The sequence below is a fragment of the Oryctolagus cuniculus genome, chromosome 12 (assembly GCF_964237555.1).
Source record: "Oryctolagus cuniculus chromosome 12, mOryCun1.1, whole genome shotgun sequence".
In the NCBI taxonomy this organism is placed as follows: domain Eukaryota; kingdom Metazoa; phylum Chordata; class Mammalia; order Lagomorpha; family Leporidae; genus Oryctolagus; species Oryctolagus cuniculus.
The window spans coordinates 101,333,874-101,361,798 of record NC_091443.1 but is presented as its reverse complement, the minus strand read 5'-3'; the positions used below and the strand labels follow the sequence as shown (position 1 = coordinate 101,361,798).

Genomic DNA, 27,925 nt, shown 5'->3' with positions numbered 1-27,925 from the left:
CTCTCTCTCTCACACACACACACAGACTCACACCCCCACAGATACACACATATACTCTCTCTTTCTCACACACACACAGACTCACACCCCCACAGATACACAATATACTCTCTCTCTCTCACACACACACAGACTCACACCCCCACAGATACACACATATACTCACACACACACACACACACAGACTCACACCCCCACAGATACACACATATACTCACACACACACACACACAGACTCACACCCCCACAGATACACACATATACTCTCTCACACACACACACAGACTCACACCCCCACAGATACACACATATACTCTCTCACACACACACAGACTCACATCCCCACAGATACACACATATACTCACACACACACAGACTCACACCCCCAGATACACACATATACTCACACACACACAGACTCACACCCCCACAGATACACACATATACTCACACACACCCACACCCACAGATACACACATATACTCACACACACACTCATACATACACACTCATACCCATACACACACTTACATACACTCACAGATACACACATACACACACACTCACACCTACAGATACACATATATATTCTCTCACACACACACACAGACTCACACCCCCACAGATACACACATATACTCTCACACATACCACACACACCATACACACTCTCACACCCATACACATTTACATACACTCAGATACACACATATACTCACACAGACATACACATACACACTCACACCTACAGACACACACATACACACTCACAGATACACACATATACTCACACACATACACACTCATACCTACAGATACACATATACTCACACACGTACACACATATATTCACACCCATACACACTCATACACAATATACACATAACACTCACACCTACACTCACACATATACACACTCACACACATATAATCACAGATATACACATACACACAGATACACATATACTCACACACATATACAGATATACATACACTCACACCCACACACATACATATACTCACACACATATACACTCATACAGATATACACATACACACACTCACAGATACATATACTCACACACACTCATACAGATATACACATACAGTACACACACATACACATTTACACACATATACTCACACACATACACACAAACTCACACACATACGGACTCACACACACACTCATTCAGTCCTCAGGACCCGCTTACAGAAGGCAGCTGGTTGTTACCTGTACCACTGCCATTTGTACAGATGAGAAAACAGAGTCGGCTGGATTAACTGCCATGCCCGCTGGCTGCTCAGCTGAGGCAAACTGGAACCAGAGCCGTAGCCGGGGCCGAGCCTGCTCCCAGGGCACTGACAACTCCCAGCAAGGGAGGCATCAGTCAGACTGAAGTGCCCGGGCGCCCAGAAGTCAGATCAAAGTGGAGCTCGTTCTCAGGTGCTGGGTTGACACAACTCCCTTTTCTGCTGCTATCTCAAAGTACAAGCCACGCGATCGCAGTCACCGAGCTAAACCCACTTGGCTAATAATAGGTCATTTATTCAGCAATTACGAAGCCTGCTTTTTTAGATACTTGGCTTATTTCCCACAAAGTTCTGTAAGTGTACACTGTCTCCAAGAACAGGAGAAAGGCCTGCAGCCCCGAGGGCCAGGCACTCCCTCTGCTGCGGCAGTGCCCCTCCTGAGCACTAAGCCTTCTAGCAAAAGTCTTCCAACAGCAGGGAGCAGCGCGACAGTACGTTCCACCCCCGCCCCCGAAAGTGGGCTGAAAGACCAGACACAGGCAGAAGAACTGGTTCAAATCGGCTGGGTCCAGAATGGCGCCTCACCTAACCTCAGGAGCCCTGGATCCTCCTTATACCTCCATGATAATGTGTTAGCATACTAAGATAACCCCTCACACCCTGACAGTGCACAGCTGCCATGACAACCTATGGAAGTAGCAGGAGGAGAGGAGAGAGGTGGGTCCCTAATTCCTAGAAACCACCACCCCTTTCTCAGAAACAGCGTGAACATCTGTCCAGTGCTAACATACATTTCCCAGCCCCTGGAAACGTACAGCCTCGGATGCACGGTGGGACTGCACTGTCTCTGCTGTTTCCTTTCACAAAGCTGTCTTGCTGGGGCTGGCATTGTGGCACCGCAGGTTAAGCTGCCGGCTTAACTGCACTTCCAATCCAGTTCTGTGCTAATATACCTGGGGGAAGCAGCAGATGAGATGGCCCAAGTGCTTGGACCCTTGCCACCAATGTGGGAGACCCACACGGAATTCCTGCTCCTGGCTTCAGCCTCACCTGCCCCAGCTGGTGAGGCCATTTGGGGAGTAAACCAGCAGATATAAGATCTCTCTCTCTCTCCCTCCCTCTGTCACTTTGCCTTGGAAATAAATAAATCATAAAAAGAAAACCTCCTGCTTTCTCCGCACTGGCTCATGACTGATTCTATCCCCTCATGGAAGCCAAGACATTCCTGAGGCCACAGTGGCCCGCACAGCGTCCCCAGCTGTCCAGTATCACAATAACAAATGCTAATGCGGTATTTCTACAGACATTTTTAATACCCTAGTTGTTGTTAATATCTTTTCTTTTTTAAAAATCACGTGTTAGTGATTTTTTTCCTAATATGTCTGTAAGGAAAAATTGGTCCTAGAACTTCAGAAAGGAAAAAAAAATCACATTGGAGGGTTCGAGCCTAACACCGAGAACGCGCACATGACAAATCTGAAAGGACACGTGTCCAGGTAACAAACCTGAATGACGTGGTCTTCACTTGTAATTTCGATTGCTTCTTGACTTTTCTCTAATGCAGTGAATATTGAGTTACAAGCCCTTTGGGGGTGGAAACAAAAGGACCGATTAATGCTATAAATACTGTACGCTCTCACACTTTAACTCACTCAGATGTGTTTCCAGGTGGTTTATAAAGGTGCTGCTTGTGCATTCCAGAACAGAGGGAGACCATTACAGAGCAGAGGACCCCTCCCATGCCTCCCACTCGGGACCTCCTCTGCCCACGGCGGTGTCGTGTCTTCCTTTCCACTGTGAGGAGGCAGTGGGCTACGGGGACACAGGCCGGGGTCAAACCCCACTCTTCAGCAGCTAAGGGACCCAGGCAGGTGACTGGGGCCCCTTCTACCTCCTCTTCACCACTGGGAGTCTCAATGAAGACTAAATGAGAGTCAAACACACCACACAGGGGCCGGGCGCTGTGGCACAGTGGATAAAGCTGCCGCCTGCGGTGCCAGCATCCCACATGGGCGCTGATTCGAGTCCCAGCTGCTCCACTGTGGATCCAGCTCTCTGCTATGCCCTGGGAAAGCAGCAGAAGATGGCCCAAGTGCTTGGGCCCCTGCACCCACGTGGGAGACCCGGAAGAAGCTCCAGGCTCCTGGCTTTGGATTGGCCCAGCTCAGGCTGTTACGGCCATCTGGGGAGTGAACAAAATGGAGATCTTGGAGATCGATCTGGGAGATGCCCTGCTAGGTTTTACCATTCTTTTTCAGCTTTTGCAGAGCTGGTGAATAAAAAATTGTCTATCACTTTCACTTGCTTTTTTTTTTTTTTATAACTAGTGAGGCTGAACATCTTTTTGCATGTGTTTTATTGGTCATTAATATCGCTTGTGAACAGCTTGAACATGTCTTTGAAATTTTTTCTACTGGGGTGTTTCCATTTCTTAATGGAGTCAACAAAATCCTTTGTGTATTTGGGACATTAACCTACTGTCTGTCCTATATGCTACAAATACATTTTTCCCAGTTTGCCATTTGCCTGAAGTTTTAACATTATAATATTATTTAACTTTTCCACATAACTGTAGACAAACTTAACGTTTTCATGCTGTCTAATGTGTTTCTCTTCCTTTAATGAATCTTTCATGCCATGATGAGCTTAAAAAGATGTCATCATCCAATTACAAATGCCCATTAAGTCTTCTTAGTACTTACGAGGCCCTATCTTTTTACATTCAAGTCTTTAATTCATTGGAGCTTATTTTGAGGTAGAGTGGGAGATCGGAATATAATCTGATTTGTTTCCCAACTAGTTAACCAACTGTTCAATCCTATTCCCTGAGAAGTCCACCCTTTCCAGTGCGGATTTGAAATGCCATGTTGATCATATACCACATCTTCATACCCTTTTTCTGGGCTTTGTATTCTAATTTGCTAATCCAGCAGTAACATAAAGTTGCTTTTTAGTGCTTTTTTAAAAAAGTTTTACTTATTGGGGTGGGTGTCTGGTACAGTGGTGAAGATGCCACTTGGGACACTGACACCCCACATGACACTGCCTAGCTTTGAATCCTGGCTCTGCTTCTGATACAGCTTCTTGTTTATGGGCACCGTGGGAGGCAGCAGATGATGCCACCAACACAGGATCATGGATCAAGTTTCTGGCTCATGGCTTCAGCCAGACCCAGACCTAGCCAGGTCCAGACCCAGCAAACATATGGAGAGTGACCCAGGGGATAAAGATCTCTGTCTCTCTGCTTTTTAAATTAAATGAAAATAAATTTAAAAATTAAAATTTATGTGGCTTACATTATTTTTCTATCCTACAGTGCTGCTCCAGGAAATCAATCAATCAGTAAACACATCACTTCTAATCAGAGACCCTCTGTTTCTTTAGGATCATCATCAGTTGCATGTACCAAAACCCCTGCAGTGGCTTCACCAAATAGCAACCAATTTTCCTCCACATGCAAGAGTCTCGGGGTAGAGAGGTCAGGGCTGGAATGCTGGCACCTTGGGTCTCCAGTGACCGTCTCCTTGGAGTCCGTCTTTCTCTAGGTGCCTCACAGCCCCAAGGTGGTGTCCCACCTCTACCTGCCGAAATTTTTGCCTCCCCCCCCCCCCACAATGATTCCCATAGCCCAGGTCTGGATGGAGTCCAGAAAACTGGGTTTTAACAGCGTTATCCTGCTGATCCTGTTGAGTCCTATGCAAATGGCTTGAGAACAAGTGTCTCAGGTGTAGACAGAACACACGGTTAAGCAGCAGGCTGAACACACGGTTAAGAGCACTGACTACACAGCAGCCTGTCTGGGGCTGAATCCTGACTCAACCATTCACTGATACAATCTGGGGAAAGTTGAGTTGCTTAACCAGAAAATAAATAAATACATAACTCAAGCTTCTGTATTTATTTAGTTAGTTGAGAGACACAGAGAGAATGAATGAATGAGAGACCGAGCTGCCATCTTCTGGTTCCCTCCCTAAATGCCCACAATGCCCGGGACTGGGATCTGGGAACTCCATCCAGGTCTCCCGTGGGAATGGCAGTAGCCCTCATTCCTTGAGCTCTCACTGTAGTTCCCCAGGGTCTGCCCTGGAGGGACACTGGAGTCAGGAGCTGAAGCTGCAACTCGAACTCAGGTACTCTGATATGGGGTGTGGATGTCTTAATCACACTCTCAACACCGGCTACGTAACTGCATTTCAAATCCAGCAGGAAAAATCTCTCTTTCTCTCAATTCTCTAGCCTCACATTCCCTAGTCCTTTCCTATTTTTCTGTCTCCCTTCAACATGGATATGTCCACATGGGGCTGTCAGCTGGTGCACAGAGAACAAAGCAGGGCATGATGGGAGACAAGGACAGAGAGGTAAGCCATGAATGGACTGTGGCAAGCGCTGTCGGCTGCACCCTGGAGTTGGGACTTCATCCTGAAGGCAGCAAGGAGTCACAGGACAGAAACACAGGTGGAGTTACGTTACTCTGGTGCGGAGGATGGACAGAAAGCATCAGAACTTCATGTAGGGAGGCCAATAATCCAGGTAAAACAGGCTAGCACCTTTCAAAGGAGAGCAGCAGTGAGGATGAAGCCCAGTGGTCAGATTCCAACAGGATGTGGTGAGCGCCTGTCTCAGTCAAGGACCACAGGGAAGAGGATGGTTCCCTAAGCAAAGGGACGCAGGCAGAAAGGGTTGAGGGTACAGTAAGATTCAAACACAGGGAGGCAAATGACTCACGATTTGGACATACGGGTTACAATCTAAAGGACCACCTTTGCCATCTGCTGCTTAGGAGGTCCTGGATGCAAGCCAGCTGACCTCCCTGGGTGTTTCTACACTGACCGGATCAAATGAACTCCAACATGACCTCCTGCTCCAAACGGCTCCTCTCCGCTGGAGAGGACAGCAGCGTGACTCAGGGCAGAAGGGCTGTGCCAAGTGTAGACTCTCAGGAGGGCACAGAGGCCCAGGGCAGCCGGCGACCTCCCCTTTCCTCTCAAATCCTGCAACTCAAAGGAGCTCCTTCCCAGGTGTTCAGCCTGGAACACTTGCGCTCAGCACCACTGCTTGGCTAGCTCAGGCTCGGCTTGCGATTCATTCATCTGTCCATGAAGTTCTTTCCTCCCCTGCATGTGGAATCCTGTATCGGTCCCTACTACTTTTTGTTTGTTTGTTTTGGAAGAGAGGGAGAAGGAGAGGGAGTGCTAGCAAGCTCTCACTCATTGGCAGAGACTGAAGATGAGAGCTGAGAACTCAATCCAGGTCTCCCACGTGGATGGCAGGGAGCCAACCACTTGAGCCATTATCTGCTGCTTCCCAGGGTTTGCATAGCAGGAAGCTGGAGTCAGAAATCAGAGCAGAGAACTGAATCCAGGTAATCTGATGATCTCTTAACTGCTAATCCAAACACCTGCCCCCAATTAAATTCTTTTAAAAAATTCTTTGAGGGGCCAGCACTGTGGCTCATTTGGTTAATCCTCCACCTGTGGTGCTGGCATCCCATATGGGCACCGGTTTTAGTCCCAGTTGCTCCTCTTCCAGTCTGGCTCTCTGCTGTGGCCTGGGAAAGCAGTAAAAGATGGCCCAAGTGCTTGGGCCCCTGCACCCACATGGGAGACCAGGAGGAAGCACCTGGCTCCTGACTTCGGATCAGCGTAGCTCCGGCCGTAGCAGCCATCGTGGAGTGAACCAACAGAAGGAAGACCTTTCTCTCTCTCTCTCTCTCTCTCACTGTCTGTAATTCTACCTGTCAAATAAATAAATAAAAATCTTAGAAAAAAAATAACAGGATACTCATGCAGAAAAACCTAGAATGACAGGAGCTGCTGACTTCATCTTCTGTCAACCTGATACAATTACACTAACTTTTCTGCTTTTCTTGCTCATCAAAGAATCATACAGACTTTAAGAAAAGTCTATCAAGAGTAATTTAAAAATCTTTATTATAAAGAAGAAAACATGTTACCTACCAGAGACAGCCAGTGCTAGTAGGTTTTGTGTATGTATATTCCTTAGAAAACAGAACCTATAATCCAGCAGGTGCAGGTCATATGTTTGCATTTACCACTCCTGTGTTTCAGTGTGAGTTTCTAATCACCAACATGACCTCTTGGGAAACATGCAGGCAGACTCCAGAGAGTCTGTGTGACAAGAGCTGCTACCACCCCATTCTACTGTAGCAGGAGGTCAGTCGGTTATGGCCAAGGTCCTGCGACTGAGGTCCTCACTCGCAAGACTGGCATGTGGCAGTGGCGTTACCTGAGTTTCAGCTGCGACCGCACCTCTCCAAACTCCAGCTGCAGCAGCTCATTGTAACAGGCCATGATGCTGGGGTTCTCCACATACCTCTGGAAACACAAGGGGGCATCTGTAAGTGACTACGTACACTAATGGGAAGAATTCTAAACAAACTTCTCAATTTGGCAACTGAAATAAAAAAAAAAAATACCTTGTCATGAATGAGGAATAGAAGAGGAGGAAAATTTATAAGCACCAAATTAGCTACAATAAATAAATATTAAATGTAAGAATACACGTCCTTTGGTGCCTTGCATTTTGGTGAAGCAGAGGCTAGAACATGCCAAGGGGGATTCTTGTTAACTACAGGCTTCTTCATACTGGGTTTTCCGAGTACAGCCAAGAGCAATCTTTAGTCCTCCTTTTAAAGTCAAACAAGTATAGTGTCAGCAGATATGTGCTTGCATTTCTACTGCACCTGTATTTCATGCAGGCAATGTTTTCCTGCACTGACTTCCAACGTGACTCAGCCAGGAGGCACATGGTCCCCTCTTCCAGGAAAGGCACCGCAGACACCATGGCCCTGCCCGGTGTCTTCCTGCTGTGGACGCTGAAATTTGTATAATGATCTTCCCATACCAGAAACATCCCACAAGAAAGCAAATGTAGTTCTGAGAAGGGGGACCCATTCCTCCATCAAATGACACATTTCATGAAGCCACTGTGCTCTGTCACGGTTCTACTTAGATGTAAAAAGTGTCTGCGAACATTTCCTCTCCCTGCTTTTTTTTTTTTTTTTAAAGATTTATTTATTTATTTGAAAGTCAGAGCTACACAGAGAGAAAATGAGAGGCAGAGAGAGAGAGAGAGAGAGAGAGAGCGCGAGCGAGCGCGCGCGCGCGCTTCCATCTGATGGTTCACTCCCCAGTTGGCTGCAACGCGGCGCTGATCCGAAGCCAGGAGCTTCTTCTGGGTCTCCCACACCAGTGCAGAGGCCCAAGCACTTGGGCCATCTTCCACTACTTTCCCAGGCCATAGCAGAGAGCTGGATAGGAAATGGAGCAGCTGGGTCTCAAACTGACGTCCATATGGGATGCCGGTGCTTCAGGCCAGGGTGTTAACCCACTGCGCCACAGTGCCAGCCCCTCTGCTCCCTGTTTCTGTGAAGAGCTCTCTGCTTTCACCTGCACAATCAACGGGCAATGCTCCACCTGATGGAGGAGGAAGTTGAGGCTGCCGAGCCCTAGACAGGCCAATCTGGGCCACGAGGCCCTGAACGAGTTCTTTCTGCCACTTTGGTGACAGCCTACGTCCGCCATTTGGACGATGACTGGGGTCTTGTCTGGATGCCTAGCAACGCGGGAATCCAGCCCAGGCCTGCTTTAAAAGCTGTAGGATCCTAAACAAGGCACTTAGCCTTCCTGAGGCTGACCCCCTCCGAAAAATAAATAAATAAATAAAAAGCCAAGAACAGTAACCTTGACCCTCCAGTGAAGAGACCCACAGGAGACAAAGGGAGGCAGCAGGGTAGGGTGAGCCTCCTGCTCGCGGGCAACACACAGCCCTTCCCACCATGGGGGGTGACAGCCAACTGGCAGGGGAGGAGAGTGCAGCGCTAACCAGCGAGGGACAGGAGGGACTGCTGGGCACAGTGCTCGTGCCGACCAACAGACAGGCAGTGGGGGCCTTGAGACAGACAGGACGGGGGCTGTATTTATCCAGTTCCACAAACGGGCCCCCATACTACCATCAGATTGTTCACTGCGTATGAAGGTTATACACCCACTGACCTTTTTCGTTCCCGAGGTAGAACTGAAGGTCAGGAAACAGGTGCACCTGACCATACATTCAGCATCTGCTCTCCCGTGACCATACGTTCGGCATCTTGCTCCCGCTCTCTGCTCTCCGCTCTCTATCCCTGCTCAGCCGTAAACCTCTCAGCTGACCACCCTCCCCACTCCAAATTTCTCCTCTATCTCAAGGAGCCCTCAGGGCATGGCAGCTGGAGAATTGGGCCAGGTATCCCGGGCCAGGTGTCCTGAGGAGGTCAGCCGCTAGTCCCTCTGCCCAAACGGCAGCATTTGAGAACTACCTGCAATCTGAAAACAAACAGTAACATCTGGCAGCCCCTCCCCGTGCGCCCAGAAACAATCTCTGGGGTGTTTTTGCAGAGACCCAGCAGCGAGAGACAGCAAACCCCAGACGCTCCCTGGCCAAGGCCAACTGGGGAGGCAAACAGGTCCCCCGTCTGCCTTCCCATCCTGAACTGTGACTGATCTACCAAACCGCAGACTGCCCGGAATACCAGAGTGACCTCACTGCAGTACTGGCTGTCAGGGCCAAGCCTTGTCCCCGCTCCCTGTAAGCCTGAGACGCAGAAGAATCCCCTTGCTCGAGGTCTAGCTGTTCTGCTGTGACCAGAGCACCCTTTGGTCATACGAAGGTAAAGAACAGTGGATGACAGGAATGGTTAGCACTGGTGGTCTCTGAGAACCACCCTTTTTTAATTTTTTTACTATTTATTTATTTGAAAGGCAGAGTGACAGAGTAAAAGAGACAGCGAGGGAAAGAGGTTTTTCTACCCACTAGCTCACTCCTCAAGTGGCCACAGCCATCAAGGCTGGACCAGGCCAAAACCAGGAACCAGGGATTCCACCTGGATCTCCCAGGGGTGGCAGGCGCCATCATCTGCTTTCCCAGGCACGTTAGTAGAGCTGGATTGACAGCACAGCAGATGGGACTCTAACCGGCACTCCAATAGGGGACGCAGGAGTGCAGGCATCACAAGCAGCGGTTCAACAGGCCGCACTACCGTGCTGGTGCCCCTCCCCCATTCTGATCCCTCCACCACAAAGCTGAGCCTGCTGCCACCTCCGTATTTCCCAAGTCAGCTGTCACTAAAGTGACGACGGCAATGCTTTTGTGCTTTCTGCGTAGAACATGTTCTTACATGGGCAGGCACTTAGGAACGGCTCCAGGCGACATCTTGTTTAGGGATGTGGGCAAGAGAGGAGGAATATGTGGTGTCAGTATTGACCACCTTTCAAGTTGGCTCCATAACTCAACAATACTAGGAAAATGCAAGGACTGTAGGGTAGCAGCCTTCTACCAGGAGGCTCTCGCAGTTTGCACAGCTGAGCTCCTGGAATCCAAAACACACACGTGTCCAACACTGCATCTGTGTGCTTCCCAAGAGACCGCGTACAAAGCCAAGGTTGAATGACCTCGGTGGCTGCGAGAAGCAAACTACCCAAAGCACGGCGGGGACAACCTCCTTGCCAGGTCCCACGAGAGGGGGCTTCTAAGCTCCTTAACTGTTAAAGGCACAGCGGGTTTGCAGCCGCTGAGTACTCCAAAGGTTTTCCAAGAGAGCTCAGTGTGAACGCCCTCCCCAGCAGCTTTGGAGACACATAAACACCCCTCAGGACAGGCAACCTACAGCCTGGGACTCTGCCCGAAGCAGCCCTCTCCCTGGGGCTGGCTGGGTTGTTCTCATTCGCGCTGACACGCACCTCTGGAGTGCAGTGGCCAGGGGAGGAGCTGATACTTCAACACTTCAGGACGTTTCGGATGTCAGAGTACTGTGCGTTTCACAGTAGGGACGCTCAGTCAGTAAAGCCTACTCAAGTAATCCTAAATCTGACACTGGGGGACATGTCTGCTCCCAGGCATTCTGGATAAGGAACGTTCAATCATATGTTGTGAAGGTTGTCAAAACCACAAAGTCACAAAAACTGTGTAATAACAATCACCTACTATATTCTTCCTATACGAAATGGTGTGATGTATAAAATCTTGAGTTTCACCTTATGTGACCTTAAAGTTGATAGTTGTATTTTTCTTTGGTCTGAATTTTTGCTACCTCTTTGTTCCTTTATTATTAAGCTCTTATAAATATATAGCTGTGCTTTTTGGAATACAATCTAACTGCCTGTCTTTTAAAAGGGAGAATGCAGCCCACTCACACACATTAGCTTTCACTCCTTCTCTTTTTTTGGTAAAGATTTATTTATTTATTTGAGAGGCAGAGGTACAGATAGAGGGAGAGACAGAGAGAGAGGCCTTCAAGCCGCTGGTTCAGCTTTTACTCTTGTCTCATCTTTGTGAGATTTTACATGTTGTTTGCCAGATTGATTGAGTTGCTATAAAATCCACGTTTTCCATTTTACCTTCCTTTGATCTAATCTCAAAAGCAGACAAATTTCTTTACTATTATTTGAAAGCAAGGTACCAGTTACTTCCACAACAGAGGATATCAGAGTGGCGCTCTCTCGTGCACATTTCCCACAGATGCACACGTCAGGCCACTTTCACTGCCTGCCCTCACACCACATCTCCGAGTTAAGCCCGTGAGATGCTTTTATCCCCCACTTCCTGTCCCCAAACTGGCAAACACCAATGGTTAGCTGGGATGGCTTAGATTTTATATACTGAGTTATTACTAAAATTACTCTCTGAGGGGGTCAGTGCTGTAGCATAGTAGGCTAAGCCTCCACTTGGGGTGCCAGCATCCCATATGGGTGCCAGTTCGAGTCCCAGCTGCTCCACTTCCGATCCAGCTCTCTGCTAATGATCCTGGGAAAGCAGTGGAAGACGGCCCAAGTACTTGGGCTCCTGCACCGGTATGGGAGACCCTGAAGAAGCTCCTGGCTTTGGATAGGCCCACCTCTGGCATTGTGGCCATTTGGGAAGTGAACCAGCGGATGGAAGATCTCTCTGTCTATAATTCTGCCTCTCAAATACATAAATCTTTAAAAAAAAATTACTTTCTTGGATGTCCATCCTGTTAAAAGAGTATTATACATCCCAGTCCATGTTTCTCTATTTGACACTCATTGTATAAGAGGTAGACAGGTTACACACACACACACACCTCCGTGTATGGCAGAGAGAGAGAGAGTGAGCATGAAAGCAAGGAAGGGAGGCAGAGTAAGACTAGGCAGCAGGATACACAGCAGGGATCCTGCCCACTGTGCTGCTCCCTCTCCTCTCCAGTGTCCGTTCTAGCTCATTTCTTTTCTTTTTTTTTTTTTTTTGGACAGGCAGAGTGGACAGTGAGAGAGAGAGAGAGAGAGAGAGAGAGACAGAGAGAAAGGTCTTCCTTTGCCGTTGGTTCACCCTCCAATAGCTGCCTCGGCTGGCGCGCTGCGGCCAGCACACCGCGCTGATCTGAAGCCAGGAGCCAGGTGCTTCTCCTGGTCTCCCATGGGGTGCAGGGCCCAAGCACTTGGGCCATCCTCCACTGCACTCCCGGGCCACAGCAGAGAGCTGGCCTGGAAGAGGGGCAACCGGGACAGGATCTGGTGCCCCGACCGGGACTAGAACCCGGTGTGCCGGCACCACAAGGCGGAGGATTAGCCTAGTGAGCCGCCGCGCCAGCCTCCAGCTCATTTCTTGTACTGTTAGGGTCCCCCTGTCAATTGCTTCCCTCAGACACAGCTCTTAGGAACATAGATCCCTGAATTTTACGTACTTTCCCAAAACAAACAGCCATTTCTGTTTTGGTCCTGAAAGCTGAACAGTAGCTTGGCTGGGTACGTGAGTGACTGGGGTGCAGTCCGTACCCTGGAGTCTGACTGAGCAGGACGGCAGCACCGCTTCCACACAGGGCTTGTGTTTACTCCACATTCACAGTTTTCTTTGCTCTTCACTTCCGGCATTTCAGACCCTGCTCTGGGATTCACTTTCATTCCGGCCGAAGCATTCACACAAACACCTTCGGTGTTCGTATTTCTGAAAGTCTTTATTATGTCAGTCTCATTTTAAAAGGCACGAACGCTGGGTGTGAATTCTAGGCCAGCAGTTATCAGCACACTGGAAATGCGATTCTGCCGCTTTCGCGGCACTACGGAGGTGCTAGCTGTTGGTCTTCTGAGTCATTTTTCTCTGGCTAATTCTAAGATCTTCTCTCTGGATCCCCCCCCCCCCCCTTTCACTTTCACTGTGATGTGTCCTCTATTTTTAATGTACTCTACTTTGGATTTTTTGGAATTTCTGAACGTATGGTCAGTCTTTCATCAGTTCTGGAAAATTCTCAGTCATTCTTCAAATATCTAGTCTGCCCCGTTCTTCCTCTTCTTCTCCTGGGACTCCAGTTATTTACACAGTAAACCTTCAAGTTAACCCTCACAATTTTTAATCTCTCTAACTTACTTCCTGTCTTTGTATCTCTGAGCCACATGCTGGACAATTTCTTCTGACCTAATGTCTAAGTTTAAAAATGTTTAGTTACTATGTTTTTATTTATTCAAACTGAGTGTGCAGCTTCTGAGGCCGAAGATGAAGGTGTCTTCCTCTGGGAGGATCTGTATTTGCTTCTGCCAAGCACCCGGGAGCCCTACCCACCAAGAGCACCTTAAATCCACACTGGCTGTCTCGCTCACGGGACGTGAAGTAGCTGTCAATCTCAGGTGGTCTCCACTGCGTTCCCAAGGCCTCCTGTGCAACCAGCTGACCAAAGTCCTCACAGCTCTTGGGCTTAGGAGAAGCCAACAGACTGGAGAGACAGGGAGCCATGTCCAGGCTGCCTTATTTCTATTCCCAGAATTCTTGGATTGGGTTTAACAACTGCATGTATACGTGCAAGCATTTTCATAAACACACCCTATGCTAGAATTTTCAATGTGTGTGTCACAGTGTGTGTGGGGGGTATTATGTTTAGATGATTTTCAAAGTTACTTCTGAGACTAAGACAGTAAGAGTAATAGATTAGGTCAACAGGTTAGAAATCTAAATCAAACAGTACCACGTCCATGGACAACAATTTATTTTCTTCAAACGAATTCAGAACTTGAGCTGGGCTCCGAGACAGACTCACGCCTCAGCGAGCTCTCTGTAGTTAACACAGAAGCGGCACCTACCCTGGTGAAGCCAGCAGCAATGAAGGGCATCACAGACGGCTCCTCCTTATCCGTCCTTTAAGAGAGCACAGGGCAGGGTCAGACACAGCGACCAGCAGGGCTTCTCACCTCTCTCACTCTTCCCTAGCTCGCACAGTGCTGTCATCCAGTGAGCCGTATTACATCAATATCTAAGTTCAAGGTATAAAGTTGAAAACTGTTTTCTAACTTCGTATTTTAGCTTCTGGGCAGTACACACTGCAATACTTGAAATACAGAGCTTGCATTCACAGCTGGAATGTAAAAATGTCTGCATATCTTTTTAATATGTAAAACTTTAGTTTTAATCTAAATCAAATTCTTTCCTATTTTCCTTCTACTTCCAGTTTATCTAAAAAACAAAATAGGGGCTGGTGTTGTGGTGTAGCGGTTAAAGCCGCTGCCTAAGATACACACATCCCACATGGGCACCAGTTTGAGTCCTAGCTGCTCCACTTCCGATCCAGCTCCAAGCTAATGGCCTGGGAAAGCAGCAGAAGATGGTCCAAGTGCTTGACCCCTGCCACTCACATGGGAGACCTGGAAGAAGCTCCTGGATCCTGGCTTTGGGCTAGCCCAGCCCCCGCCATTGCAGCCATCTGGGGAGTGAACCAGAGAATGAAATATTCTCTCTCTTTCTCTCTCTCTCTGCATGTGTGTGTTTCTCCCTCTAACTCTGACTTTAAAATAAAAACAAATCCTTTTTTTAAAAGACTGATGTATTTATTTGTAAGTCAGTTACAAAGAGAGAGAGAAAAGGAGAGAGAGAGAGACTCTTTCATTCTCTGGTTCACTCCCAAAATGGCCACAACAGCCAGGGATGGGCCAGCCTGAAGCGAAGAGCCAGGAGCTTCTTCCAAGTCTGCCATGCGTATAGCAGGGGCCCAAGCATTTGGGCCATCTTCGGCTGCCTTCCCAGGTGCATTAGCAGGGAGCTGGATCGGAAGTGGAGCAGCCAGGACTCAAACTGGTGCCCAGACAGGATGCCAGCACCACAGGTGGCGGCTTTACCCACTATGCCACAATGCCGACCCCAAAATAAATGAATGTTAAAACAAACAAAATTTAACAAAATGAAACAAAACACTTTGCTCTCCTCTATTACTCAGGGAAAGCTGTGAAGGACCCAGAAGCACTTCTTTATCTGTGGACGTACGTAAGCTTCTCATGTGAATACCTGCCCTCCTCCCTACCTGGAGTTCAGGATGAAATATGAGACTCCTCCTCCGTGTGGAGCTGGAAGGCTCTAAGCAGGCTCCCCTGGGAACCACACTTTGAGGAATGGAGTGCTCATAGCTTGCCTGCTTCTGAAGTGAATGGCAGTTGAAAACAAAGAAACCTTCACATCCGAAACCCTCCATGAAGTTAACCATAACAGCAACTTAAGATGGTATAAAAATGAAAGACACAAACTACCAAGAGGCATGACTGTCACACAGGCAGCTGTCACTCAGCCATCTGTTACGAGCAAGCATTACATTGATGTCACAAGTTTCAACACCAAGAAAAGAAAAAGAGACTGTACCTGCGTACTACGCCAACGATGACTGTGTTTTCTGAGAGTTTGGATGATCTGATAGACCTGAACAAAATAAAAAGAAAAACAATTCCTAAAGAGCAAATCTGCGAGAGGTGAACAGGAGAGCAAAACATCCTCGCACACTTGGGAGTCACCTCCTTGGCTGCACGAGCGTCCTCCCTTTGGGGACAGACTCCTACTTGTGGACTGTGGCAGCCGGATTGTCACAGCTCGCTGAGGAGCGCCCTCCTACTTGTCCTGGTCTTTGCTGCCCCTACTGTGCGCTTACATGCAAGGAGCTATTTGTCTCTCCCTGACACAGGGCAATGCAATCACCGTGAGCTGATGGCTGTGAACCTTGGGGAGGAGGCAGAGCAAGGCCAGTCTCACTGTGCTCCAAGCAGCTTGAAGAATGAAGAATGCCCAGGTAAAAGGAAGGCGGCTGGCTGGCGCCACGGCTCACGGCTAATCCTCCGCCTGCGGTGCTGGCACCCCGGGTTCTAGTCCCGGTTGGGGTGCCAGTCCAGCTCTCTGCTGTGGCCCGGGAGGGCAGTGGAGGATGGCCCAGGTGCTTGGGTCCCTGCACCTGCATGGGAGACCGGGAGGAAGCACCCGGCTCCTGGCTTTGGATCGGTGTAGCGCCGGCTGTGGTGGCCATTAGGGGCGTGAACCAACAGAAGGAAGACCTTTCTCTCTGTCTCTCTCTCTCACTGTCTAACTCTGCCTGTCAAAAAAAAATTATATATATATATATATATATAAAGAGAGAGGTGGCAAAACTAACAAGAAAAACCCCAAACTGGGACATGCCAGATACAGTTACCAGTCAGAAAGAAGAGCATCCACAGCTGGAGGTGGAGGTGAGAGGGAAAAGCAGCAGCCACTGCCCCCCCCCAGGGCCCTGGCAGCAGGAGGCCCCCACAGCAACAGGGCGTCCAGTCCTCCGAGGGAGCAGCTTCCAAGGCCGCAGGGACTGGGGCCACAACAAAAGGCCCAGAGAGGGCGGAAACGAATGGGCCACACAGGAGTGGGAGGAAGACGGTGCTCTGAGACTGGAGACAGGAAACAGCTCCAGGTTCCTCCTCCATGGAGGAAGAAACTAGGACGTCTGGAGAAAGACAAGTTCCTCACACAGCAGGGGGAGGAACTCAGCTGCGGGAGCGGAAGAAGCCTCAAGCCGCAGGGCACCTGGCACACAGCCTGGGCACCTCCCCACCCCTGGAGAGAGAGGCCGGGACGGGACAGGGACCACCCGAGAGCCGCTTCTGGATCTGCCTGGGAAAGGGTCCCTGGCACAGCACACACTCTCAGGCAGGGGGCAGGAGACTGGGCTCACAGCTGGCGTTTCCGCGATGCCTAGGGACGAGGGATCTAGTCTTGTTTCTGCTTCCGCCACGTCACGGAAGCATGCGGCCAGCCACCTCGGGCCAGCCCTCAGCTTTCCAGAAGAAAAACAGATCTGAGTAGGGTGACGGCAAGCAGGCAACCACACAGACGGTCTCGGTCAACAGTGCGGGTGACCTGCCCCTGCCCATAGCTGTGGCCGTGAGAACGAGGGGCACTGGGCAGAGGACTAAGCGTTCACTTGGACACAGGCCCTTTAGAGGGCCACTAAAACCGTCCAAAGAGGCAGAGGTGCACTTCTGGTCGCCGTAGAATTCATGAACCTGGGGAGGAAACACACACTTGGAAATTGAGAAGGCCAGTTTCAAGAAAGGAAGAGAAAAGATGGGGCTTGAGCCTGTGGCCGGAGATTCTGAAAGCAGCTCAGGCCTGTCGGGATGCCCTCAAAACCACGTTCCCTGGTGTGGCACTAGGATCCAGCTTGGCCACACGTGACAGGAAACTCCAGAGAACAGAGACTAAACTATCTCTCCCTGTCTCAAACACAAGAATGTGCAGAAGGAGGCACCCAGCCTTCTACCTGCTTTTCTCTATTATCTTCACAGGGTTTCTTCCTCACAGCGCAAGACAGAGGCTGAGCACCAGCCACAATGTCCCACTCCAGGCAGCAGGGAAAGGGCACACTTCCTTCCACGACAGGCGGTCCAGGAGATGTATATGGGAACTCCACGGGCCGGCTGAAGGAAAGCAAGGCCACGCAGTGGATTTTCTAGGCGGCCATCTGCCCAGCTGCACATCAGCAGCTGTGTCAGCAGTTAAAGATCAGAAACAGGTACTCGGGGCAACAACCTGTCTTCAGTCAAAGTGGGCAAGGACAAATGACCCAGGCGACAGGAGAGCCCACATGACGACAATGCGGAGCCTCCGCTGAGTTAAACCCTACAAGAGCACAACCCCACTACTGTCGTCTGCTAGGACAGGTTTCAGACGGAAAAGAGCGACATTAGGAAGGAAGTGCAGACCAGGGCGGGTCAAGAGGCTGAGAGCGGCTGGCAGGCTCGGCTCGGGCTTGCTTCTGCGCTGTCCAGAGGGAACTCTGTCTCCCTTCAAGAGGCTTCTTCTCAGTACAGCACCCTGCTTCTGTTGCACGGAGGACTCTGTCCTCACCTTTTCCAATACGCTAAGCATGTGGCTTCTAAAAGGTTCTTTGGTTTCTTATAAAAACAATTCTACTGTTCGTTCGGGCTATTCCTTCCCCTCCATTCTGCTGTGGTAGCTTTTCATAGGCCTCTGCATCCTGTTCTCTTACTACCCAGGCCAAGAGTTTGCTAACAGAGGAGCCAGAAGTTTCCTTAGCAGCCCTTTGCCAGACCCACCTCTTAGTCTGGGCTGCAGACCAAGTCAGCAGGCACAGTTCCAGCTCAGAGAGTGCGGCCAGCACACGCACGTGGGTCTGCTGCCCAGAGTGGGTCCCGGCCTGCCGGCTCTCAGACTAACCCTGAGACCCGACGCAGCTTACTGTTTTGGCAGTATGTAACTGTCAGATTCCTCAATGCCTCTTCCCTTTTTACAACATGGTAGACAAATCCATGGCTCTGTCCAACCCTCATCTTGATTCCTGAGTGGCTGTAGAGAGTAAAGAACGAGGGAGCAGTGGAATAGCTGAGACTGGAGCACAGGCTGCCTGGCTGGGACTTCCTAGGCCGTGTCTGGTCAGTGCACCTGCTGTGTCCCGTGGGAGTGAGGCAAAGCCTCTGTCTGCTGCTCAGCGTCACAGACACTGTAAGCGGGGATGGCACAGGAACGGGTCTCCTTATGACTCCTCACAGCACAACAGAGGAGGGGAAAGTCCTGTCCTGTTCACCCAGCTTTGACACAGGAGAATCTATCCTCGGAAGATTCTGTATGTCTTATTGTTCAGGTCTATTTTTGCCTCCTGCTATTTCCCTGGGTTTTCTGATAAGAAGTTGGAGGACACACAGAAATCTGGTACTGTACAAGGTGGCCTTTAGCAGCCTTGAAAGGGTGCTGACTTGCCCCGGCTCCTCCTGTCTCCTCTTGGCAGCCAAGTAAGCCTCCATCCTGCTCTTAACGCTCCCTTGCACAGAGTATGTCAGCACCTCACCCGCCCGAGGGGTAAGTCCAAAGTCTCTGGCTCAGCACACAAGACCTGCGTGACCCGGCTCATGAGTGCTGCTCCAGGCTCCCAGAGCCACGCTCCGCACCTGCGGGACCAGCAGCCGTGAACACCCAGCAGACACCCTGCCTGTTTCTACACAGGCTGCTCCTTCTACCAGGACCTTTCCCCCTTTCAAAGCTTCTGCTCACCCTTCACAACCCCACCCAAATATCTTCCCGAAGCCCTCGCTGGACCAGGCACCCATGGCTCTCTGTATAAACCTCCTCTGTGGGCACTCACCAGTCTCCCTGAAATCTCCCTCTTGTCTTTTGGAGTTGCCTATGTGCTAAGAATAAGAAGTGAAGCCTTGGGGCCGGCACTGTGGTGCAGCTGGTTAAAGCCATGGCCTGAAGCATTGGCATCCCATTTGGGCGCCGGTTCAAGTCCCAGCTGTTCCACTTCCAATCCAGCTCCCTGCATTCACACCCGGGAAAGGCAGTGGAAGATGGCCCAAGTGCTTGGCCCCTGTCACCCACGTGGGAGACCTGCAAGAAGCTCTGGATTCCTGGCATTGGCATGGCCCAGTCTCAGTAGTTGTGGCCATTTGAGGAGTAACCAGAGGATGGACGATCTCCCTCTCTCTCTCTCCCTCTCCCTCTCTTTCTCTCTGTAACTCTGCTTTTTTAAAAATTTTTATTTATTTATTTATTTACTTATTTATTTATTTAACAGGCAGAGTGGACAGTGAGAGAGACAGAGAGAAAGGTCTTCCTTTGCCGTTGGTTCACCCTCCAATGGCCGCCGTGGCCGGCACGCTGCAGCCGGCGCACCGTGCTGATCCGATGGCAGGAGCCAGGTGCTTCTCCTGGTCTCCCATGGGGTGCAGGGCCCAAGCACTTGGGCCATCCTCCACTGCACTCCTGGGCCACAGCAGAGAGCTAGACTGGAAGAGGAGCAACCGGGACAGAATCCGCCGCCCCGACCGGGACTAGAACCCAGGGTGCTGGCGCCGCAGGCAGAGGATTAGCCTAGTGAGCCGCGGTGCCGGCCTAACTCTGATTTTAAAATAAATAAATAAATCTGTAAAAAAAATTAATAAATCCCTGGTCTACAGTGCTGGCATCTCAATATGGGTGCTAGTTCATGTCCCAGCTGCTCTTCTTCTGATCCAGCTCTCTGCTTATGGCCTGGGAAAGCAGTAGAAGATGACCCAAGTGTTTGGGCCTCTGCACCCATGTGGGAGACCTGAAAGAACCTCCTGGCTTCTGGCTTCAGATCAGCCGAGCTCCAGCCATTGCAGCCATTTGGGGAGTGAACCAGCATTTGGAAGACCTTTCTCTCTGTCTTTCCCTCTCTCTGTCTGTGACTCTGCCTCTCAAATAAATAAATAAAATCTTTTTTTAAAAAAAATCCCTTTTCTTAGTTTTGTGTGCTACCCAGAACTTTTGCATATTGAAAATTCACAAATATTATAATTAAGGCACACTCAACTAACCTTAGAAGACAATCTTCAAAACTTTTTATAATTTTTTTTTTTTTTAGATTTTATTTATTTATTTGAAGAGGAGAGGCAGAGAGAGAGAGAGAGAGAAAGGTCTTCCATCCGATGGTTCACTCCCCAGATGGCCACAATGGCCAGAGCTGTGCCGATCCAAAGCCAGGAGCCAGGAGCTTCTTCCCGGTCTCCCACGTGGGTGCAGGGGCCCAAGGACTTGGGCCATCTTCTACTGCTTTCCCGGGCAATAGCAGAGAGCTGGACAGGAAGTGGAGCAGCCGGGTCTCAAACCCATATGGGATGCCAGCACTTCAGGCCAGGGTGTTCACCCACCGCGCCACAGCACCGGCCAACTTTTTATAATTTTGAAAACAATCTGGAAAATTCTAATAATTCTTGGTGTAGTAATATACAGGTAATAGTCGTAGTAAACTACATACCAAGTTTCATCTTAACTCTTACTGATTCTCATTCATACTCTCTTACTGTTTGGAGCTACACTAAGCAAAGCAAAGCAAGACAAAACACGAGAGATACAGATTGGTCCTAGAAATCATGAGACTCTAATGTCTTGCTTATTTACATGCAAGCAAGGCAACTTAAAAGAGAGACGGAATTGAACTTAACCCCTTCCCAGGCTGTGTTTACTGCTACAAATGCCAGCAGGACCCTGTGGCCGTGTCTCAGGCTCACCTGCACAGTGCCTCTGCATCCAGCTGCCGCGGGTTCCTGTGGTCAATGATGATGATGTCATGATGCTTGTCCAGGAAACAGGCCAGCACAGCCTGGGCCTCCTTGGTGACCGTACATTTAAACCCTGCTTTTTCACACGCCCTGCAGAATCCATTACACTGGTTATCTTCTTTGGTAAACACTAAAAGTACCTGAATTAAAAGAGCACGGACATTTTTTTTTCTTTTAAAAAAGATGTCAGAATTTCCATTTCTTAATAAGCTGTAGAAAACTCAAGGCGAGGATGCAGATGTGAACATGGCAGCCTGTGCATAGAAATCCTTCTCCTATACATGATTTGGGGACGTTGTCTCTCGGCTCCCCCAAGTTAGTGCTATTTCCTAACTGCTCTTAGTCTGGAAGTTCAAGTGCTTGGATCATATACTTACTTGTTCTGCTAATAAATCCATTGGTAGAACTCAACAAAGGCTTGATAAAGCATTTTATCTTGAAACTAAATCAATTAAAACACAGAAATATTCATTTTAGTGAGCAGAAACTTAATTACGTTAGCCTCAGGTGGCAAATGCAAATATTTCAGGGACACTATGGAACATTTTACCTTTAAAAAATGTATTTAAATGTTTTGACTCAAGAGTTTATGCAATTCCTTCATGTTAAATTTTTAAAGAATCACTTGAATTGTAAGAGGGGAGATTGAGAGCAGACCAAAACGTTAATTTCAACACCTTCCAGTTAAGTGACACGGGAACAACAGCATGTGGAGGAGGCAGTGTCTGTGCCTCTGCCCCACGCCTGGCAAGCATCAGGCAAGGCCTGGATCAGCTGCTTCTTCCCCAGCACCGCAACCCGGGCTCAGGAACGCCACTGCCCATCACGTCAGAGCCTGGCTGACGGGGCCACGGTGGTCTGCTGGAGATGGGGCAGCCTGTGTGAGACAGAGACCAGGGAGGCCCTCCTCCCCAAGCTTTGTTTTCTCTGACCCCATCTGCACAAACACCACGGAAGCTGAGACCCAACAGCACACATTTCTGTTTTTTTAAAAGGAACAGTGATTATGCATTTGTATGAAGGAAACTTTTCCCCTAATTACTTGGATGCATTGCAACTGGTATTTTTCTGTCCCCTATTTTGGATCAGACAGAAGATATTTTCTCCCTGATGGAGCTGATTCAGCGATGTAAAATATCTTATCTTTTATACTGGAAAATTTAAAACCCACGGAAAACTTGTGAAGGCCACCTTGACTTCGGTTTCTCTCTCTATATATACACACATGTACTTGCGTGCAAACAACAACATGGTGAACCAATCTAATGTAGGTTGCAGACACATCTTTACCTCTAAGGGCCTCAATGTATATCACCAAGAGAAAGACAGTCTCTCGGGCGTTTGGCACAGAGGTTAAGGCCCCTCTAAGATGCCCACGGGCCATTATGGGGTGCCTGAGTTAACAGTCCTGGCCCCCTTCCCAGCTGCAGCTTCCTGTTAACGTGCACTGAGAGGCAGCAGGTGATGGCTCGAGTAATTGGGTCTCGCCATCTACATGAGAGACTCAGTTTGAGTTTCTACTTGGGGCTTTGGCTGGTCCATCCCTGGCTGTTGGGGGCATCTGTGGCATGAACCAGCAGGTGGTAAGTCTAGGTCTGTCTCTTTCTACCTTTTGAATAAAATTTAAAAATGAATAAATGAACATTCTTTTAATATAACTCTAATTTTGCTATTAAATTTAGCAAATTTAACATTAGCCCAGTATTATTATCTGAAAAATAGACTGTATCTTTAACAGGCAACTTTGGACCCCACCCACTCCTTTGAAAGAAAATCAACAGGTGGTAATGAGAATGTGACTCGTTATTACCTGAAGTTGATCTTGATGAAATCTCATGGGACCAAACTGCACGTCAGCTACTGCTACCTGTGAGAAAGAGATTTGCTTTACAAAATAATCTCACACACACACACACACACACACACACACACACAGGCTTTATTTCTCTCTCTAATCAGTCCCACAGGTAAAAGTAAAATTTACAAAGCAAACAGACAAAAAAAAAAAAAAGAGAGAGAGAGAGAGAGGAGGTGCCCAAGGGTGCCTTATTATCTTCAAGAGAAGTCAGAGCAGGAAAGGAGGAAAAAAATGCATCTGATCCTTGTGTTGTCTTTTACCAGCTGCTGTGACTTTAAGTAAATTACTCTACCCCCTTCAGCCTCAACTTCTTGTTTGATATAAAAATCAAATGAGATAACAACATCAAGAGCCCCCAAACGGTAAACACGGAATAGATTCCCTCCCTGCCTGCTTCCGTCTTTCTCCTGATACATGATGAAACCTTTCACCCAAAACAGCACAGGGATGATGCGATCCAGCAGTCAGAACCACAGGTGTCAGCGACACGGGAACCGCTCCAAGAAAGAGCACAACAGCACTTACCTGTCAGCAAGACCCTCCCCACTGACAAACACAAGGTCATTAACAAACCTCAGTGGGCACCTTGAGGGGGCTGAATACAGGATGTCTCGCTGACTCCTCCCAGCAAAGCGGAGAGTGCACAGCAGGGAAACCCAGATTCCAGGTGTCCTGCCTGAGGCCGTAGGACGAGCACAAGGCACTGCTGGCGTTCTAGCTCCACAACCTGTGCTGCACACCCACCATGGTGGGCGGGTTTGGGTGCATCCCATATGGGTGCCGGTTCGAGTCCCATCTGCTCCACTTCCAATCCGGCTCTCTGCTATGGCCTGGGAAAGCAGTAGAAGATGGCTCAAGGCCTTGGGCTCTTGCAGCCATGTGGGAGACCTGGAAGAAGCTCCTGGCTCCTGGCTTTGGATCGGCGCAGCTCTGGCTGTTGTGGCCATCTGGGGAGTGAGCCATCAGATGGAAGACTCTCTCTCAATACTTCTGCCTCTCTGTAACTCTGCCTTTCAAATAAATAAATAAATCTTTTTGTTTTTTAAAGATGCTTCCTAACACTGCCCACCTCCAGCAGTCATCTGTACGGAACACATGCTGACAAAATCCCCTCTGTGATGGCGGAAATCCACACACATTTCCACCTGTGAAAGCTGGTGTCTACTGGCCTTGGGCCACTGACTCAGTTTCTCACTCTGTGATTTCAGACCAATCCTGGAGAGGGGACAGGAAGAATAAGCAGCCACGGCTGGTGGACCAGGACAGCCTCATGCTGAGATGCAGCTGGATGCCACCGTCAGGATTTCTTTTCTAAAAGATTTAGTTATTTATCTGAAAGGCAGAATTATAGAGAGAGGGAGAGGGAGAGGGGGAGACCGAGAAAGAGAGATATAGAGATATCTTCCACCTGCTGATTCACTCCCCAAACAGCCACAATGGGTGGCACTAGGCCAGGTTGAAGCCAGGAGCCTCGAAGTGCAGCCTGGTTTCCCACACAGGTGGCAGAGGCCCAAGTACTGAGGCCATCCTCAGCTGCTTTCCCAGGTGCATTAGCAAGGAGCTGGATTGGAAATGGAGCAGCTGAGACTGGAACCAGCACTCACTGGGGATGCTGGTGTCATAGGTGGTGGCTTAACCTGCTGCACAACACCACCAGCCCCCAACGTCAGGATTTCTGAACGAGAAAATTCCACGAGGGCCAGGAATTTTTCTAAGGGAAAATGGACTAAAAACACCCAGCACTCTGTCTCCCATGCAGACAGTACTGCACTGGTGCAATATGTCTACTCTGCTGGGGGAACTCTGGAGTCTGATGAGAAGGCCCCCAACTTCCAGGGGAGCATTTGGACAGTAAAGTCACTAACAGTCAATTTCAACTCTCAGCACATAGCAGTTACCTACTCCCAGCTCCGGCCCCATGGCAGGCGTCTGTGCACCTGTTCCTGGAGCAACCTGCACACCACTTGCAGGAGCCAAGTGGGCAAAAGGACCCTGCCCTCCAAAGAGCAGGGATCAGTGCTCCGATTGTTGCTTCTGATCACAGAGGTGCAAAGAGGCAGGCAGCACCAAAAACAGCCCTAGGGCCGGCACTATGGTGCAGCGGGTTAAAGCCCTGGCCTGAAGCGCCGGCATTCCTTATGGGCTCTGATTCTAGTCCCAGCTGCTTCTCTTCCAATCCAGCTCTCTGCTATGGCCTGGGAAAGCAGTGGAAGATGGCCCAAGTGCTTGGGCCCCTGCACCAGTGTGGGAGACCGGGAAGAAGCTCCTGGCTTCGGATCAGCTCAGCTCTGGCCATTGCAGCCATCTGGGGAGTGAACCAGTGGACGGAAGATCTCTCTCTCTGTCTCTACCTCTCTCTGTAACTTTGTCTTTCAAATAAATAAAATAAATCTTTAAAAAAAAAAAAAACAGTCCTAGGGGGAAATTTATAGCTATAAAGTAAGCGCTTACATTAGGGGGAAAAAATCTCAAACAAACTAACTTTAAAACTTAAGGAACTAGAAAAAGAAGAATAAAGTGAACCCAAAGTAGCAGAAGGAAGGGAATAATAAAGATTAGAGCAGAGATAAATGAAATATAGAAGAGCAGGAGGCATTTGGCCTAATGCCCACATCCTACACTGGAGTACTGGGTTCCATCCTGGCTCTAGCTCCTGACTCCAGACTGCAGACCTGGGAAGCAGCAGTGATGGCTCACATGACTGGGTTCCTGCCACCTTCACGGGAGACCTGAATTGAGTTTCCCAGCTCTAAGCTTTGGCCCTGAACCAGCACTGGGCACTGTGGGCATTCAGGGAATGAACCAATGGATGGCTGCTCTTTCTCCATCTGCATCCCCCTCCCCTCCTGTGTGTGTGTGTGTCTACCCCTCAAATAAAAATTAAAATTTTTAAAGTGAAATAGACTAGACAAACAATCGATAAAAATCAATGAAATAAAAAATTGGTTCTTGGGGCCAGCGCTGTGGTGCAGTGGGTTAAAGCCCTGACCTAAAGCGCTGGGCGCCAGTTCAAGACCAAGCTACTCCACTTTCGATCCAGCTCTCTGCTATGGCCTGGGAAGGCAGTAGAAAGTGGCCCAAGGCCTTGGGCCCCTGCACCCACGTGGGAGACCCAGACGGCTCCTGACTTCAGATCGGCGCAGCTCCAGTCGTTGCTGCCAATTGGGGAGCAATCTCTCTCTGCCTCTCCTTCTCTCTCTGTTTAACTCTGACTTTCAAAAAAAATAAATAAATCCTTAAAAAAAAAAGAATATTTTTTCTTTTAAAAAAAATTGGTTCTTAAAAATAATTAACAAAATTTATAAATGTTTAGCTGGATAGACTGAGGGAAAAATAATCAAATTACTAAAATCACAAAAGTGAGGACTTTACCACATTACTATTTCTATGGAAAAATAAGGATTATAAGAGAGAACTATGAATAACTGTGCACCAAAAAGTTGGATAACCTAGATGAAACAGGCAAATTCCAAGAAACACAAACCTACCAATATTAAATCACAAAGAAATAGAGAATTTGAATAGTTGTAATTAGTAAGGAAATTGAATCAATAATCAAACCTCTCCTGGGGTGGGAGACTGGCACAGTGGTTAAGACACAACCCGGGACACCTGCATCCCATGTCAGAATGCCTAGTTCCAGTCCTGGCTCTGCTTCCAATCCAGCCCCCTGCTAATGCGCTCCCCGGGAGGCAAGAGATGATGTGAAGTACTCAGCTCCCTGCTACCCATGTGGGAAACCCGGATGGGGTTCCAGGTTTGGCTTCAGGAATGCTGGCTATTGCAGACGTTTGGGGAACACACCAGTGAGTAGAAGATCTCTCACTCTAAAAAGTAAAAATAGAATTAAAAACAAAGAAACTCCCTACAAAGAGAAGTCCTGAATCTGATGGCTCTGTAGGTGAATTCTATCAAACATTTAAAAAAAAGAATTAAAACAAATTCTTGTCAAACTTTTCCAAGCAATCAAAATAAAACGAACACCTCCTAACTCAATCTATGATGCCTGTATTACCCTGAAAACAAGGATAAAGAAACAAGAAAAATATACATCAATGTCCTTTATGAACACTGATGCAAAAATCCTCAACATAAACTAGCAGACTGAATTTAGTAAATTAAATTTTTCCAAGAATAGCAGGCTTAGGAATTAACTTAGCCAAGAAGGCCAAACTTGTACAATGAAAACAGTATACCACTGATGAATGAAATTAGAAATCCCATGTTCATGTACTGACAGACTTTATCCTAGAACACCCAATGTCTTTCCACTTGGTCAAATCTCTTAGGTTTTTTGAAGCATTTTTATATCTGTCCCTAAAGCAATTCTTACTAGGTTTATGCTTGGAGTTTTTTCTTGTTTCTGTCTTCATTTCTTTGCTTTTGTAAGCAGGGTGCTGCTGGCCTGTACTGAGGCCTTGACCTGCCTGTTCCCATACCTACAGGGCCAGGCAGGCCTGGGAGGCAGTCTACAGATGGAATCCGTGC

The 27,925-nt window shown here is 48.6% G+C and overlaps 1 protein-coding gene across 4 annotated transcripts in view; it reads right to left on the bottom strand.

The window, feature by feature from the left end:
• PDE8A (phosphodiesterase 8A) overlaps positions 1–27,925 on the bottom strand; it is a 150,455-nt gene that overhangs the window by 44,409 nt on the left and 78,121 nt on the right. For 3 of the 4 annotated variants that reach the window (XM_002721497.5, XM_070054563.1, XM_051834236.2), the window contains exons 2-7: positions 23,390–23,446; positions 21,529–21,719; positions 15,884–15,940; positions 14,341–14,395; positions 7,502–7,590; positions 2,761–2,839 (exon numbers count right to left, since the gene is read on the bottom strand). In XM_002721497.5, coding sequence (XP_002721543.1) covers positions 2,761–2,839; positions 7,502–7,590; positions 14,341–14,395; positions 15,884–15,940; positions 21,529–21,719; positions 23,390–23,446 — 528 coding nt within the window. Of the gene's footprint in view, positions 1–2,760; positions 2,840–7,501; positions 7,591–14,340; positions 14,396–15,883; positions 15,941–21,528; positions 21,720–21,956; positions 22,022–23,389; positions 23,447–27,925 lie in introns of those variants that run through there. The other variant, XM_051834237.2, reaches the window with a different exon arrangement.